Source organism: Engystomops pustulosus, chromosome 10 (genome assembly GCF_040894005.1).
Source record: "Engystomops pustulosus chromosome 10, aEngPut4.maternal, whole genome shotgun sequence".
Classification (NCBI taxonomy): domain Eukaryota; kingdom Metazoa; phylum Chordata; class Amphibia; order Anura; family Leptodactylidae; genus Engystomops; species Engystomops pustulosus.
This window is the reverse complement of record NC_092420.1, coordinates 26,559,237-26,575,634: the sequence shown is the minus strand read 5'-3', so window position 1 is coordinate 26,575,634 and position 16,398 is coordinate 26,559,237. Positions and strand designations below refer to the sequence as shown.

At 40.2% G+C, this 16,398-nt stretch overlaps 1 protein-coding gene across 2 annotated transcripts in view; it reads right to left on the bottom strand.

Annotated features, from left to right (window-relative positions):
* The window catches only part of SLC6A11 (solute carrier family 6 member 11), a 118,823-nt gene that overhangs the window by 72,011 nt on the left and 30,414 nt on the right, over nucleotides 1-16,398 (bottom strand). For both annotated transcript variants that reach the window (XM_072127317.1, XM_072127318.1), the window contains exons 3-5: nucleotides 14,435-14,569; nucleotides 13,170-13,310; nucleotides 8,081-8,171 (exon numbers count right to left, since the gene is read on the bottom strand). In XM_072127317.1, coding sequence (XP_071983418.1) covers nucleotides 8,081-8,171; nucleotides 13,170-13,310; nucleotides 14,435-14,569 — 367 coding nt within the window. The remainder of the gene's footprint in view (nucleotides 1-8,080; nucleotides 8,172-13,169; nucleotides 13,311-14,434; nucleotides 14,570-16,398) is intronic.

Sequence of the window (16,398 nt, the reverse complement as noted above, 5' to 3'; positions counted from 1 at the left end):
GTGGGCACCGCCATGTTGGCTTATATAGTCCCTTCTCCTGAGGTCATCATTTGGGGTGCACAGCGAAAACCATTAAAACCAAGCCCACAAGAAAATGGCGCAAATGCATTTTTTCACCTATTTTCACCAATTTGCCAGTACACGGCATGGAATTTTAAATACTGTCACTATGAATTGCAATTTGTTACAAAGAAAACAAGCCGAAACACAGCTCTTTACATGGACAAATTAAAAAGTTATGGATTTTTGAAGATGGGGAGTTAACACTAGATGCACAGCCTAAGTAATACAGCAAAAGTGAAAAACAAAATAAAAATTGACTGCAATAAACAGCTGATAATTTTTGCCAATAATTTTTATCACACTACTTTGTGTGTCACAAATTCACATTATTTATTTTCTCTACAGTAAATTCTGAAATAACTGTTATTTAAAGTAGCATTTAAAGACTAATGTCATGCAGGAGGCTTATTTTTTATGGAATGTTTATATTTCCTATACATGTATCACAATACACAATAGAAGTAGATGGGACGTCCTTTACACTGCACATATCATAACATTGGGGCTTATTTACTAAGGGTCCTCGGCAGCACTTTAGTCAGATTTTCCGCCTTTTTCAGGAATCGAGCCACTAGGACAGGAATTTAACTGTGGATTGTGCCGCACGCAATCGGATTGTGGCGTAGCTACACTGGCTTTCATGCAACAGAAATCGGAGGGCGTGCCGCCAGACGATCCGACTGATACGGACTGAGCGCAGGATTTAACTTTCAAATTGTGTCGCAAGATGAAGCACTTACATACACCGGGAAGAAGAAGGTGAACTCTGGCGGACCTGATCGGGGAAGCGACACATGCAGGATATCGGGTGCACAATCTTAGTGAATCGCGGCACAGTGCATTCCGGTGGAACGCGACAGGACGAGTAAGTAAATGTGCCCCATTATGTATCATGTAAAAATCAAGATACAGGTGAAAACAAAGCCTTAAAGGGAATGCACAAATTTATACCTAACCAATCTCACTAATTTGATCCTGCGTGTACCTCCTAGTACTGTGTCATTGAGGGAATGAGACCAGTGCAGTCTATTACAAACCAATAAGAGACTAGTAAAAGGCTGCAGCTGTAACACGCCATTGACCACGACCAGGAGTAGATTAAGATGGCCATTGTTCCTGCTCTGTATGTAAATCATGGTCCCCTTCAAGAATCATATTTACAATGGCTTGACAATTACAGCCTTACAAGCAGTATCAGAACTAAGCGTCTGTGGAAAGGAGGATGAGTCCCTTCAGTTCTGCAGTGTGAGGACCTTCAAAGGTCCTTGATGGCTCTTGTATAAATGTATGTTAAGAGGAAGTATACATGTATGAGGATTTCATGGCTGGTTCAAAAACCTAGGCTCTGGTCTGCTGCCCATACCTCCTATATTATAATACACTACTGATGAAGCTTCATTTTACAGCCTACCGAGGCAGCTCTCCATCCCAGACAACTGCTTTAACATTTCAAGGGAACTTGAAAATCTACGATCAAATGCAAGCATGATAAACCAGGGACACTTACTCATAGATCCAGGCACTGTGACTGTGGTAATCTTCTTATATTTATGGCCTCCTTCCTTCTAAAATAAACTGTAACATTATGCTAATGAGCCAGAATGGCTCTGGGGGCATTTCCAGAGTTTCTCAAAGCTGTAGCTTCACAGGATGTTACAATGAGAACAAGTCTCACCCAACCCTCTCCTGTCTCCCTCTTATCTCTGTCTGTGAAATCTAGTGGCAGCAGGAGGGGCAGTAAAAGGGAGACCTGTTCTGCTCATTGTAACAGCCTGTGAAGCTACACCCACCAAACCCCTTCTGGCTCATTATCATAATTCTAAAAGTTGATTTTAGAAGGAAGGAGGCCATGGATAACATCTATAAGTCTGCATCTATGAGTAAGTGTCCCTGGTTTATCATGATGGATTTTGATGAAAGATTTCATTTAAAAAAGTATGTTACAGTAAAAATATTTGCATTTCTAGCACACATAGGTGAAGCTTTTTAAAACTCTTTTAACCCTTCTTAAAAAAAAAATCTTTCAGATGGTTTAAATGGTTTTCCAGGACCTTCATGGATGGCCTATCCTTAGGGCTTTGTGCATCTTTGAAGTTTGGAGATTAGCCTCCGGCTGTGACCAGACATCTCTATATAAAATCAATGGGAGGACAGAAGCAAGAAAAACACTTCGGCCCAGCTCTGGGACTGCAGTCACATTCAGCATCCTCACCTCCTACTGCACAACTATCCATTCAAGCAAAATGTGAATGTAACATGAAAAGATACAGCATCAGACTACAGGAGAGCTTAACAACACTATGACCTGAGGATCGAGGGCCCGGGTGGAAGATCTCTTTCGAGCCATGTTCCTGTTAGTCAGACATGTCCAGATAAGTTTTTCCTCCATATTTTTCTACAATCGACGGCCCAATGGTTGTGTACATTGGAGTCTACTTCCACAAAAATATTGCAATTGACACCAAAACACCTATTATGTTGCTTCAAAAATGCAAAGTCCAACTTTTCATAAACACTAGAGAACATGGACAACAATGGTGGTCCATCAACTCCAACTTTTAAGCCAAGCGGTGGCAGTGAGTTCCATTGTCTCACTGCTCTTACACTAGCAGCTTACTATATGTTAGTATATCATAATTTAGACGGTTTAAATAGACACTTGTCCATCAAGTTCAACCACGGAAGGGAAGAGATTGGATGAGGATGGGATTTTGGGGAAACAATTCTATATAACATAACCATCAATGTTATTTCGATGTAAGAATCTAGACCCTTCTTGAAGCTCTCTACTGTCCCTGCTCTGACCAGCGCCTGAGGCAGGCTATTCCACAGATTGACAGTTCTCATAGTAAAAAATCCCTGTGGCTTCTGATGATTAAACCTTGTTTTCTCCAGATGGAGACAGTGCCCCCTCGTCTTTTGATTTGATTTAATCTGGAAAAACTTACCATCATATTTTTTGTATGGACCGTTCATATATTTATATAAATTAATCTTGTCCCCTCGTAGTCGTCTCTTTTCCATACTAAAGAAATCTAGTTGTTTTAATCTTTCCTCATAACTAGGATATCTATTCAGATATAGCGGATATATTCTAATTTTTTTGAGGTCTTTTCAGATTCTAACTGTCCACTGACTATCTAAATGTATACTGTAATACATCCTCTTATATGTAACTTTGAATCATATACAACTGATAGTCTAATACATTCTTTGTACACACCAGATGTATGGATGTTACTCCTCCCCCTTAGCCTAGATGCTCCCAATGACCTTATATTGCCTTTTTCAACATTTAATGCGTATATTTTGATTTACGACCTTCTGTCACCTTAAAAAGACCTAGGTCAAATCAATGTCAGTGCTCACCCCACCTTTTTCCAATGCACGGCTGTCTGCTCGTCCGGGGCTCTGGCCTGAGCATACGTTTGTGTGAAAGAAGATTTACAGTGATGTTCATTCAACAGCACATGACATAAGGATAATGACCTACTGGGTTATTAATGCAAATTTTGTTTGTTGAGCACTTTAGAGATAATTATAAATTTTAATTGTTGGAAATATAAGTTATGTTTTAAAATCATGCATTGTCCAGCTATGCTGCTCCTGTGTTATGCAAAGCTGGTGCATTCTTAACATGGACCCCTCACTCCCTCAACCAGCCTAGCCTCTCAGAAAACCAGAGCCATAGTCTCTGCCAATGTACGCTCCCTGTCTTACCCGTTTTCGGAAAAGTGTTCTGTGGGTAGATAAACTCTCACACAACCAGAAATTGCAACTTTTTTCATGCCTTGTGCGCTATTCCTTATGTAAAAAGACTGGACTACTGATTACTGAAAGGTTTTGTTAAAAGGCCAAGGTGTAACTTGATGGGGTAGAGAGAATGATGTGACACCTTGGCCCAGGATAATTAGGAGGCCAATAAGGTGTCTCCTCCCCATAAGAGGGTACCAGTACTATAAATGATACATGATTATTGGGGACCTGGTACAGATTCTGCTCTGGATCCCAGAAGCTTGAAATTTTGCTTCTTTTGAGAAATGAAAAATGCTTTGAAAATAACTAATTTGAAGAAAATGCTGTAAGTTTTTGGGAAATATCACCAAGCCCCATTTCTGTATTTATATGCAGAGTAGATACAGTGAAATGAGGTGAAGGAAAGCCTAGCTACAGCTCTAGTTAAGAACCAATTAATAGTCAAACAGGACAAAATGAAAATTAACATTCGCTTTATACTCACTGGTATCATTCCAATTAGAAGCAACAGTAAGAGAGAGCATGGGGGAATTCCACAATAATAATTAACAGTATGAGTCATCCATCCACCGCAGGTTCATATTTTCATTGAAATCTGGGCCAAGCCTGGCAGGGAAGTTTATTAGGAAAAATTCAATAAGAGACTTTTTGGCTTGTGCTACAAATCTCCCAACGTCGGACTTATCTCACAGATTGGCTTGGCCGTATTTCTTCATTTTAATCAACTGAGGTTTGGAGAAAACATGTTTTTTGCTGAAATTTTTTGTAGCATCCACTGATAGATGTGTTTTGTAAATCGGAAATACATGTAAAGATGGCAGTTAGCATGTTCTTAGAGGTCATGTAACCCAAAATCATTTACCTTGCATGTGGGTAGAATAAATTGTCCCCAAACCCTAAAAAGTGTGTACATCTTTGATAAAATGGTATTTTTAGTTGTAAATGAGAGTTGAACAGAGGGGAGTAAGGGGAGGAGAGATGAGATAGAAGGCGAGGTGAGCAAAGTCGAAGGTGTACCATAACCAGTGTCAGACTGGCCAATTGGAGAGCCAAGAGGATCATCAAATCGGACCGGGCTCTAACCTACTAAAACATGCCCAGAGCTACAGCAGAAGACAACTTAACTTGGTGGCTACTAAGGTCTGTATACTAGGGGATATAATGGTGGGCCCCAAGAATAATTTTATCTGATGGCCCCAAAGAACATCAGTCCAACACTGCTGTTAACTACAGTGTAATGTTTATAGAACCAGTCTGTTCACATTGTGAAAAAGCTTAGTATTCGCCCATTAAAATTGGTAGGCCAAAGTTTCTTCACATATATTCCTGTTTGCAATTTTACTTCTGATATAAAGTGTATACGTACTAAAGATTTAGAAACTTCCAAATGAAAACAGAAGCAAAACCCCAAAATAAACACTGCTTTCCTCCATCCTCAAATCTTCATATAGAATTATTATTATTATGAGCCAAAGAGCCATACAGATACAGATGCACCATGCTTAAAGAGGACCTGACCGGCGTATTCATGAGGGGGGGGGGGGTCTGAGGATGGAGGCTGGCAATCACTGCCGACATCAGGTGAGGGAGTGTCAGTCTGGGGCAGAATCTGAAGATGGAATCTGAAGAATACACAGGACTACTGTGAGCTTGGGCTGATGTTCCGAGGGCTATGTACTGCAGTGTTTCCCAGCTTTTTGATATGTTCCAGTAAAGGTAGCAATTTAACACTGCTATTACTGGGGTTGAGCTGCTGACTTTAGTAAGTGCCACTTGAGAGTTTATTTTGCCTGACAGGGTCTCTTTAAGCGGACTTGAACTAGAAAGTTTGGGTTTGTGCCAAATTTTGCAGGCTCTGCCCCCTTACCCCCCCGAACCTGACCTCATGTAGTTAATGTTTGAGTCTAGGTCTGGCTAAACCCCCTGCCAATAATGTCCACAATTGATGCCAGCACGTGGGGGCTAAAAGAGGTTTTTAATGTGCAAAGTAAATATTCAAACTGTAATACATTAGAAGAGATTTAGTAAGTACAGGCAGTCCCAGGGTTACATACAAGATAGGGTCTGTAGGTTTGTTCTTAAGTTGAGTTTGTATGTAAGTTGGAACCATATAGTTTATTATTGTAACCCCAGTCAAAATTTTTTTGGTCTCTGTGACAATTGGATTTTAAAAATGTTGGGTTGTCATAAGAACCAGGAATAACACTAAAGCTTCATTACAGACACATGTGATAACTGTTACAGCTGATTATTGTAGTCTAAGGATAAAGTACAATAAATTACCAACATCCAGAGGTCCGTCTGTAACTAGGGGTCGTCTGTAAGTCAGGTGTTCTCAAGTAGGGGACCGCCTGTACATAACAATTCTAGATTCACCAAAAACAGCCACAAAGAGTATGTTTAGAGGCAATTGTTCACAGGCTCCGACACTCCCTTCAGCATTTGCTGTAGGAACTCTCAATTATTCCTTAAAGCCTCCTTCACAAGACAATGTGCTAAGACCTTCCCGCACCCCAAAAGATAGGGTAGGTCCTATTCCTGCACCACTTTGAGGTTTAAGCAACCACTTTCTATGAACATTGACAGGGTGCAGGTAACGATATAACGTGTGCATGAGGCAAACTCTGTGACTAGTATATAAAGAGAAATCCAAGAGTACATAGAAATACAAGCAGCTCCAAAAATTAGCTTGTGAAACTTAAAACGAGGTCAATGTTGATGTGTATAATCATATTTACACATCCATCATGTCACAAAAGACTGAAGCTTCCTTCGAAATCCAATACAGTATGATATTACATTACATCATTACATCTACAAGCTTCCTGTATGTGAATATTCTTTATATTAATGGAACATTCTAGACACAACAGAAGCCCTAAATAATACTTAATAGGTTGTGTGAGGGGAAGGGGCTAGGCAAAAAATTTGACTTTGACAACCCTTGAATCCATGTTTTTAGGTGGGTCTTACATCCAAACTTAGCATCGTATGTCACTCCTTAAAACCTATCCACATATGTTGAGGGTCAATAAGAAGTCTATTTAAAAAACTCCAAAAAATGGCAAACAAAATATTGTAATTACACTCGTAAAGAGATTGCCTCGGTAATGGCACCTATCCACAAGATTAATGATGCGGATCTGATCACTGTGGCTCCCACCACTGTTATGTCCATCAATCATGAGAAAGGGTGACATGTGTGTCTTGTTTTAATAGAACGGTGGTCACCCATGTTCTTAGACAATTCATTAAAAGTTTATGGGACTGAGAAATGAATTTGGATAAAACAGCGACATATTTAATTTCGGGACATTTGGGACCCCCATTCTTATGCTCATGGACACTCAAGCAATTAGACATTTTGTGATGACAAGTATTTATTGCCTACCAGCTTCTTTAAAGGGGTTTTCCAGTCAAAATAAGTTTTAGGATAGTGGCTAATTTGTTTACCTGTGGGGGTCTCAGTGATGGGACCCCCAAAGATCATGAGACCGGGGGTCCATTGCACTCCAAAAGAATGAAGTTTCTGCTCGCACATATCCCATGCTGCTCCATTCAGTCAGCGCCAAAGAGATAAAAAGAGCAGCAGGGCATATGTGTGACTGACTGCTCTGTACATTTGAGGTACAGCGGGGTACAATGAACTGGTGATCTGTGACGGTCCCACCACTGATCAGAAAGTTTGCCCCTATCCTGTGGACTGGACAACACCTTTAAAACAAATCTACCATGAAAACCAAACACAGATAAACCAGAGACTCATACACATGGATCCAAGCACCATGGCTGTGGTAATCTTCTTATGTTTGTTATCCAGGGAGACTCTCCATTTAATATTAACTTTTAAAATTATGCTAATGAGCCAGAAGGACTCTGGTTTTCAGTGCTGTAGTTTCATAGGTTACAATAAGTAAAGCAGGTCTCTTTTTGAACTTCCTGCTGATTGTTATACAGTCAGAGAGTGGAGGGAGAGCAGGGGGTTGGGTGAGATATGTTCTGTTCATTGTAACAGTCTGTGATGCCGCAGCTCTGAGGAGCTCTGGTAATGCCTCCAAAGCCCTTCAGGACCATTAGCATAATTTTAAACATTGATTGTAGAAGAATGGAGACCATGGATAACAAGTATAAGAACATTACCACAGTCACGGTGCCTGGATCTATGAGTAAGTGTCCCTGGTTTATCAGGATGGATTTTGATGGTATATTTCCTTTAAGATAACAGCTGTGATTAAGTAAGTGATAAAAGTTCTGTACTTACTCCCAAAATTCCATGACCGGAGATGTGGCATTGGCAAACGACAACTGACTTCCATTGCTCATATTAAGTTTTTGGAATTCCACACATTTCTCTGGAAACATAAAAGAAAAGGAGATCTTTAGTATGAACAAAAACAGAACAATTACAGGGCTTTTCTGCCTCATAATTATTTTTGATCAATAATAATTGAATAATGGAGGGACCTCACCAATGAATTTTAAAAAAGGTGTATTTATGTTTGAATATTTTACATTTTACATCTACTGTACAAAGTAGTTTTATTTATAAAATTTTTTTAGCAAAAAATTTAAAATTTGTAAGATGTGAACAGATCTGATGTTTGGGCGCGCTCGCTGGAATGTTCTTCATCATATAAAAAGCAAGTCTACAAGCAGTGGACCATAAGCGCAATGATCGCTGCAGTGGAAAAAAAACTGTAAGTTTTCATTTTTAATAATGTTAAAATCCAACTCTAAAATTTCTACAAGTCGTAACTAGGTCATTTTTATCTTGTCTGTGCGGCAAATGTGACATTTTCCACTCCTTGAACTACAACAAATATAAATAGTTCTGAAGGTTATTCTGACTTTCTTTCCATGGCCGCTATTACACTGGAAAGCCACAAGGCAATGAAATCAAACAGAAAAGTGACGACGTCTTCATTCCCTACTTGTTACTGCAATGCGGGAAATATTGCAAAACTGAAACATTGACATTACTTAAAGGGATTTACCTCTCATGAGAATCGGTTTCTGTTGAAAAGTAATAAAAACAGTAAAATATTGAGGCTGATAATTGTGGATATTGAGGCTGTCGTTGTGGATTCTGTGGAAGCCTCAACACAAGCCTTACACAATGGACCCCAACATCATCTATTTTATTTATAGGACAGGAAAAACCTACTGATCAAAGGCCCCCCATTATAATGTGTCTCATAAATACTGGCCTATTTTTTTGGCAAAAGGATAGGCCACTTTTCAATAAATCTCTTCCATTAGACATTTCCCCACATGTACAGGATCCAACGCATATGAAACACATATAGGATCAGCGATCACGGCAATAATGCGACTCAAAGTTGTGAGTTCCACAAGATAAATCATTTATTTAACGTTGCAACATGTTTCGGTCCCAGACTGAGACCTTCTTGTCTCCTTTGAGAGCTACAGCCTTTCCCTGTTCCTGCCATGCTGCCGAAACTTTCTGTTTCCCACTCCTTCAGTCGGCCCTAATGGTGTCACCCACTGTGACTCTTTCTCTCACTGTCCATCACACTGACAGACACAGGGAGAGGGGAATCATAACTCTCCTGCTGCCAGCCCCTTGTATTCATCAGAACTTAGACATGTAAAAAAAGATCTAAGGAGAGTTTGCAGACAGCACTAAAGTAAGTATCAGGACTGCTGAAACACTTGATGAACATTCAGGGATTATTATTAAGGCAGTAACGGCACATGGGCAACTTATGTAAAAGAGTGGCACACCCCTTTAAGGCTGCTTAACCAGGGTACAGCCATACCTTTTAAAATACCTCAAATTATACTGAGACTGCTACTAAAGACAATCACTCTAATGTCAGTGTGAACAGAATGTAATTTATAGCAGAATTTCCTCTATTATATTATTGTGTATATGTTATCTCAAAAACTCCACTTAAAAATATTTTTAAAATGCCACTGGCTGTATGAAAATGCAATAGATATACCCCTGACTTGGATCACTGTTTTGTTCCTGATGCTCCCTACACTTCCTGGTTCATTGGTGATATGGGCTTATGGCCATTGTAGACAACCACTTGCAGTGACATTTTGCAGAATGTGATAGGCTGCAGAGAGGACAAGGCCATGTGTGAGTTGTTGGTGAGGGCATCATCACTGAACCAGGAACACAACTAGGGAGGGATCTGCAAGATGAGATTTTTAATTAGTCAACTGTGTCTTAAATAGACACTTTAAGGTATAATAATAATAATAATTGCTATTAGCTGCATCAATTCCTCGTGATTATCTAGATCTCTGCTTTTTGACATTCAACAGGAAACTGCATTTTACCTCCTGTGGATAAAAAACAGTCCCTGGTTATGTGACGTCACACAGGTGCACAGCAAGTTATATAGTAATCAGAGCTTAGTGGTATGGTGAGCCATGCACCTGTGTGACATCACATGACCAGGGAGTGGCTTATTATTGTTCACCCCTCGGCCCATCCCGCTATGTTGGGGCAGCCGGTGATGTCAACCGGCTGTATTGAAATTTTGTGCATGCTCAAGAATTTGTCCCATGGAGGAGACCGAAGGTTAATAATAATAAGCTGGGAGGCGGAGTCAAGCTGCGCACAATTGATGTGAACCTGTGTGTCTGTTTCCTGACAGGAGCAGAGGAATTAACTGAAAACCGTGCCATCATCCCCTAGAGGTAACGAGCATTCACCGATAATCTGGTGGTAGATGTCCTTAAAGACTGTATACTGTGTGCAGAAACAAGACTACCAAATGATCACCAGGAGTTTAGTCCATGGATATTTAAGAAAAGATGGCTGTCAGGTAATATTCTAATATGTACGATGACAAATAAGTTTTAGTAATTGGGAGTCCAGAGAGTTACTCTAAATGGTGTTTAGTGGACAATGGGTCAGATTTACTTACCCGGTCCATTCGCGATCCACCGGTGCGTTCTCTGCGGTAGATTCGGGTCCGGCCAGGATTCATTAAGGCAGTTCCTCCGACTTCCACCAGGTGGCGCTGCTGCCCTGAAGTTCCCCGGAATGCACTGAAGTACACCGGCCTATTCCTAGTGAAGGTAAGCGTGAGCCCCGTGACACTTTTTTTTTTTTAAATGCGGCGGTTTTTCCGTATTTGTCGGGTTTTTGTTCGGCCACGCCCCCCCGATTTCCGTTGCGTGCATGCCAGCGCCAATGTGTCACAATCCAATCGCGTGTGCCAAAATCCCGGGTCAATACAGGGAAAATCGGCGCAAAACGGAAATATTCGGGTAACACGTCGGGAAAACGCGAATCGGGCCCTTAGTAAATGACCCCCAATATGTTCTTAGGTTTTCTACCAAAATAAGTTTATAAAAATTATACAACAACAATGTTTTGACACGTTTGTGGTTCAGGAACATCAAGCTTTCATTTTCCATACTCAAGTGCTAATTCAACCTTGTCCTGAAAACTGAATATTCTAAGACGGACTGGTTGCTATGGATTTGTTGATTGACAACACATCTACTGACCTTTGGCTACTTGGAAGACTATCCCTAGCAACAGTCCTGCCAGCCAGTTTGTCTCAAGTGATTCGGCTGTTCGGCAGATTGGCACTTTGCTGACAGTAGAGGCAAAGCAGCTTGGCAGCAGTCAAACCTAAATGTTCTTTATCCCAGTCTGCGCTATTACGCCTCCTTCATACACACAGTTTTTTCAGTGTTTGTCAAGAATTCCAGTGGTACGATTATTTTAGCCTTTTTTATGGGATTAACCCGACAAATAAAGAAGTTCTGCCTATTATTCTTGAGGCCCACCTACTAACCGCCCTACAGAGCTCTTTGTCATACGTTGTTGTTCTTCCTCACTTGTGTACTTAGGGCTCTGCCTCACCCCTCCTCCCCCGACTCTTTTTATGGAGAATTTTACTTGCATGATACAGATGGTCCACAACCTCTTTTCCTCTCCATACTTAGGAGGATTGTAGTAATTAAGATGTCCTCCCAAATTTCTATACTCCTTTAAGACTTTCCCAGTCTGTATTGTAGTAGCTACACTTAATACCGTCTATATGTTTAGACTTTAATTGGAAAATCAGTGCTGCCAGCTAGTCCTGAGTTAGAAGGTTTTGGACTGCCTGATATTGCCCTTTACTATTATGTAACACAATTCTGCCGCTTGTTCTTTTATACATCTCTCCCCTCGTACAATCACTGGAAAAATTTTAAAAAGCTATGGCTAGCTCCAGGCAACCCATGTGCTTCGGTATGGACGTTCCCACACATAAGTTGTTTGCCCCTATGGAATTCAGACATTTGGGGAGATGTCCGATACACTTCGACCTGGCCTCCTGGAACCCACCGTTTCCTACATACAACTCTTCCTCTTTTGTTAGTTTCTGGCATACCTTAAATCTTCTCCGTATTAAAGACTTTACCAGCTCCACTACCAGTAGCTATTACCCCTTACCCCAATGTCGGCCTTGGAGAATTTTCCCCCAGCAGCAGAGATCTTGACATTTTGCTAAACTGTGTTGGGCTCCTCAACTGTCCATGACCTGACCTCATTTGAACACACTTGCATCCAATGCTCAACCTCAATGGGGCTTATTTCAGACATATAGCAGTTACTTCTACCCAATATCTACAAAGCATCAGTATGTGATTAGATGGGAGCGCTGATTGGGGAGAGATATTCCAACCCCTATTTGGAAGATTATATGGGGCACGGCCCTGAAAGGTTCCCTCTCTACTATCTTTAAGGAAACCCAATACAAGACCTTAGTGACCTAGTACCACACACCCCAACTTCTTCATATACTTCACCCCTCTATCCTTGACATGTGATGGCACGGTCAAGTAGAAGGAGCCTCCCTACACCATATATTTTTGACCTTCAGGGGCATTATCCCTTTTTGGTCCGTGGTGCAGAATTTCTTAGATTGGAAACATAGAAGAACAATAATCGTGTGCCGTAGCCTCAAGGGGTATAGGGTACTGGAAGTAATGGGGATAAAATGAGGAAAGAGGGGAATCCAGAAATGTTCCCGAGTTGAAGACTATAGACCGTGATATGTAGTTAAAGCATTGGAGTTGAAGGAACAGTAATAACTATTATTATTATTATTATTTTCCTTGTATCAAACCCACACATTTTAATCTGTTATTTTTTCAGTACACAAAGTCTTTTCTACAAATCTAAGCCTGTACAGAAAAATTTGTTTCAATTCACACCATGTCACCAATTCCCTTAGCAAAAACATATTAAACACACGAGCTAAAAGCAATAAATACGTGAGAAAATACACAATAACAAAGTAGAATTTCTTATGACTTTGTTAAGCAGTGCTAGATTATCATTTATGTACAATGTAGAATAATAGCGTTACCTGTATTCCATTTATGTCCACAGGTGGCCCAGGGCAGCTCGGCAGAGAAGCAATTAAATAAATAGAAAATGGCCCAAGCTAATATAATGATGTAATAGATGTTTAGATGTGCTTCAATCACCTGGGTCGCATAACCGATACCTACAAGGAAAATGCAAACCAATGGATTACAAAAGGTAAAATAGGAGATGTAATGGTATTATAATGTTTACTTATATAATAATAATATATATTTATATTATTATTATTATTATTATTATTTTACATTATGTTACCATCTAAAGAGTACATTCCTCCTTACTTGTGTGCAGTGAGGTCTACAGAACAGATCTTGTCCGTAACTTTATGTAAATGGAATGTTGCCATTATAGAACAGTATGCCTTAGGCCCGTTCCACACTTGCGAGTGTGATGCGATGAACTTGCATCACACTCGCAACGCAGGCTGCCGGGAACCCACGGCCCGAACGCTGCACCGCGGGAGTGAACTCAGCATGTCAGTTCACTCCCGGTGTGCAGCGTTTGGGCCGTGCGTTCCATGCAGCATGCGTTGCGAGTGTGATGCGAGTTCATCGCATCACCCTCTCAAGTGTGGAACGGGCCTTAAAGTGTTGTTTCCATTTAAGAAAATACATGTTATACTTTGCATGATGAAAAGTTATACAAGTTTCCAATTTGCTTTGTGTATCAAACCCTCTAGTTTTCTAGATCTCTGTTTGCTGTCATTGGGGACATGTATCTTTATTTCTGCTAGTCAAATTGTCTCATTTTGTCGTTTTTGCGACTTTTCACTGCAACTTTTGTCCTCATAATTGCTAGGGTCAACCTTGGTTGGCTCCAGATTTCAGTAGGACCCTGGGCAACAGAGCCTCAATAGGTCCCTTTGCAGTGAACTCAAATGGCGGCATTGAAAATTCAGAAACTAAAACAGTCTCCTGTTCCATAGTTTATCATATTAAACAGCACCCTCATGGTTATTATATATAAAGCCCTCCTCACACCCTATGGATTTATTAGATACAGCCCTCCGTTACCCCATGGTTTCCTTATGTACAGCCTTATGTGCCCCCCCCCCTCCCCTTCCCCAAGCAGCTCTGGGCCCTGGCATTTGCCCAAGTATGCCCAGTGCTGGTGCTGGCCCTGGTCAAACTATTTAGATTTGGCAATGATTGGAGAATGTTAAATAAAAGTGAAACACACAAAAGCAGAGATCTTTATAAAAAGTAAACTATTCAATGAAATATTGCAAAGAAGATTATACTTTACCTTCAAATAAAGGACAAACTTTCCTCCAGCATGTAATCCCTCCTTCACTAGTAAATTGTCCCAACGCAGTTTCTAAGAAGAACACCGGGATACCACAGAATATAAAGAACACCACATAGGGAATGAGGAACGCTCCTGAAATACAAGAGGATCAGTCCGAATAGCATATTGTTATATACCTGAAGCTGTCATCATTTGTGACTAGTAATAGATGTATGACACAAAGTTACTAAACAGAACATAGTTATCAAAAAATGTACTAGGGGGAAGCAGAGCTGGTAGTGTACCACAAGCATATGCAGTGTAAAGAACAACATTTTCTTAGTATAATATTGAGAATACTCAAAAAACTACAAAGAAATTGTTGGGTCGGTTGTGAATTATACACCATTGTTTCTGAACCAGTGAGGGTTTGTCCATTTTCAGCAAATAATTGGTATTGTTTGTTTAATGAAAAGTTATACAGTTTTCCAATATACTTTCTGTATCAACTCCTCACTGTTTTCTAGATCTCTGCTTGCTGTCCTGCTATAGAAAGCGTCTAAGTTTACTTCCACTGCTTAGAAATCTGACCCTGGTCATGTGATGTCACACAGGTGCAGGTGCGGTTAGTATCACACAGATTTGACCACTCTCTGTGATACTAACAGCTTGTGCACCTGTGTAACATCACATGAACATGGACTAAGTAATGAAGCTTTCTACAGAACAACAGCAAGTAGAGATCTAGAAAGCTATGATGCATAGATACAGAAAGCATATTGGAAAATTGTATAACTTTTCATTATACAAAAATTATCAATTTCTCGCTAAACGTGGACAATCCCTTTAAGTCCCTATGTATTATCAGTATTATAAGGCTTAAAGTGTTGCTAAGCATACTTTATTATTACTTTAAAATATTCTTTATTTTTCTTTTTTTCCCCTGCCTTTCTTCCTGATTTAATTAGCTTTCCGTCCTGTATTCCCTGACAGCTGAGAGATAAAGGAACTTGAAAAAGTGTATAATGACTTATCTCTCTACAGTCCCTGGATAGTGTAATCTCATTACAGTGCCTAATAATCAATGGAAATATCTTTAGCTATGGAAATAATTTGTCTAGAGCCTCCTTTCCTTATCTCTGCTGTATACATGACTTCATTGCTCACTACAGAGGAAAGAAGGAGAAAAAAGGCATAGAGAAGCTGTTTTACTCTATAAAGTATGTTACACAATTTACTATTATAGCATCTACCCTGTTAATTTTTGCAACACTTATATATTGCAATTCTGGACCCAATGCAAAATCTGTACTGAACCTCTCATCCACCATTTAACATAGTGCTGGCCTTATACTGTATGCAGATTTTGGACCCCTCAGTCCCCAGGGGTGAGTTTGAGTCTGACACTACCATTTACCATCTTTGAGAGTGCGGAGATACTTGAGCATTGGTCTATGTAATTTCCGACACTTCCATGGTATCTCGATGTTGCATCTACCTCGTTCCGCAGGAAGTGTCACCCTCCCTGATGCTAGAAATTGCCCCCTGCTTCATTCATGAGAGTCCGGTCTTCATAAATGACTTTCATAATGGTTGGACCCCCACTTATTAACTGATTATCCCCTATATGCTATCTACATGGTCATAAAATAAAAATAGGACACATGATAAAAGTGAAATATCCTCTTTAAACTTCATGTTCTATAATTCAACGCATCTACTCCTCTGTATGAAGCCGACTTCCATCCAATAGAGCTACTTTTGTTTTTTTCAAATTTCCTTGACACCCGTAGAGTCTTGAAGGACGTCGGTAGAGATTTGTGTGACTGGTGGAGAACCTGTCTCTACAATCACAAGTTACAAGCTTGTACAGTAGATGTCATTTAACGACACAAGTGTATAGCTGTATTTTGTGCCAAATATAGCAAAATCGTTTTAGAAGCTGGACCAGTGAATAGGGCCTATAGTGATGTGCTCTCCTC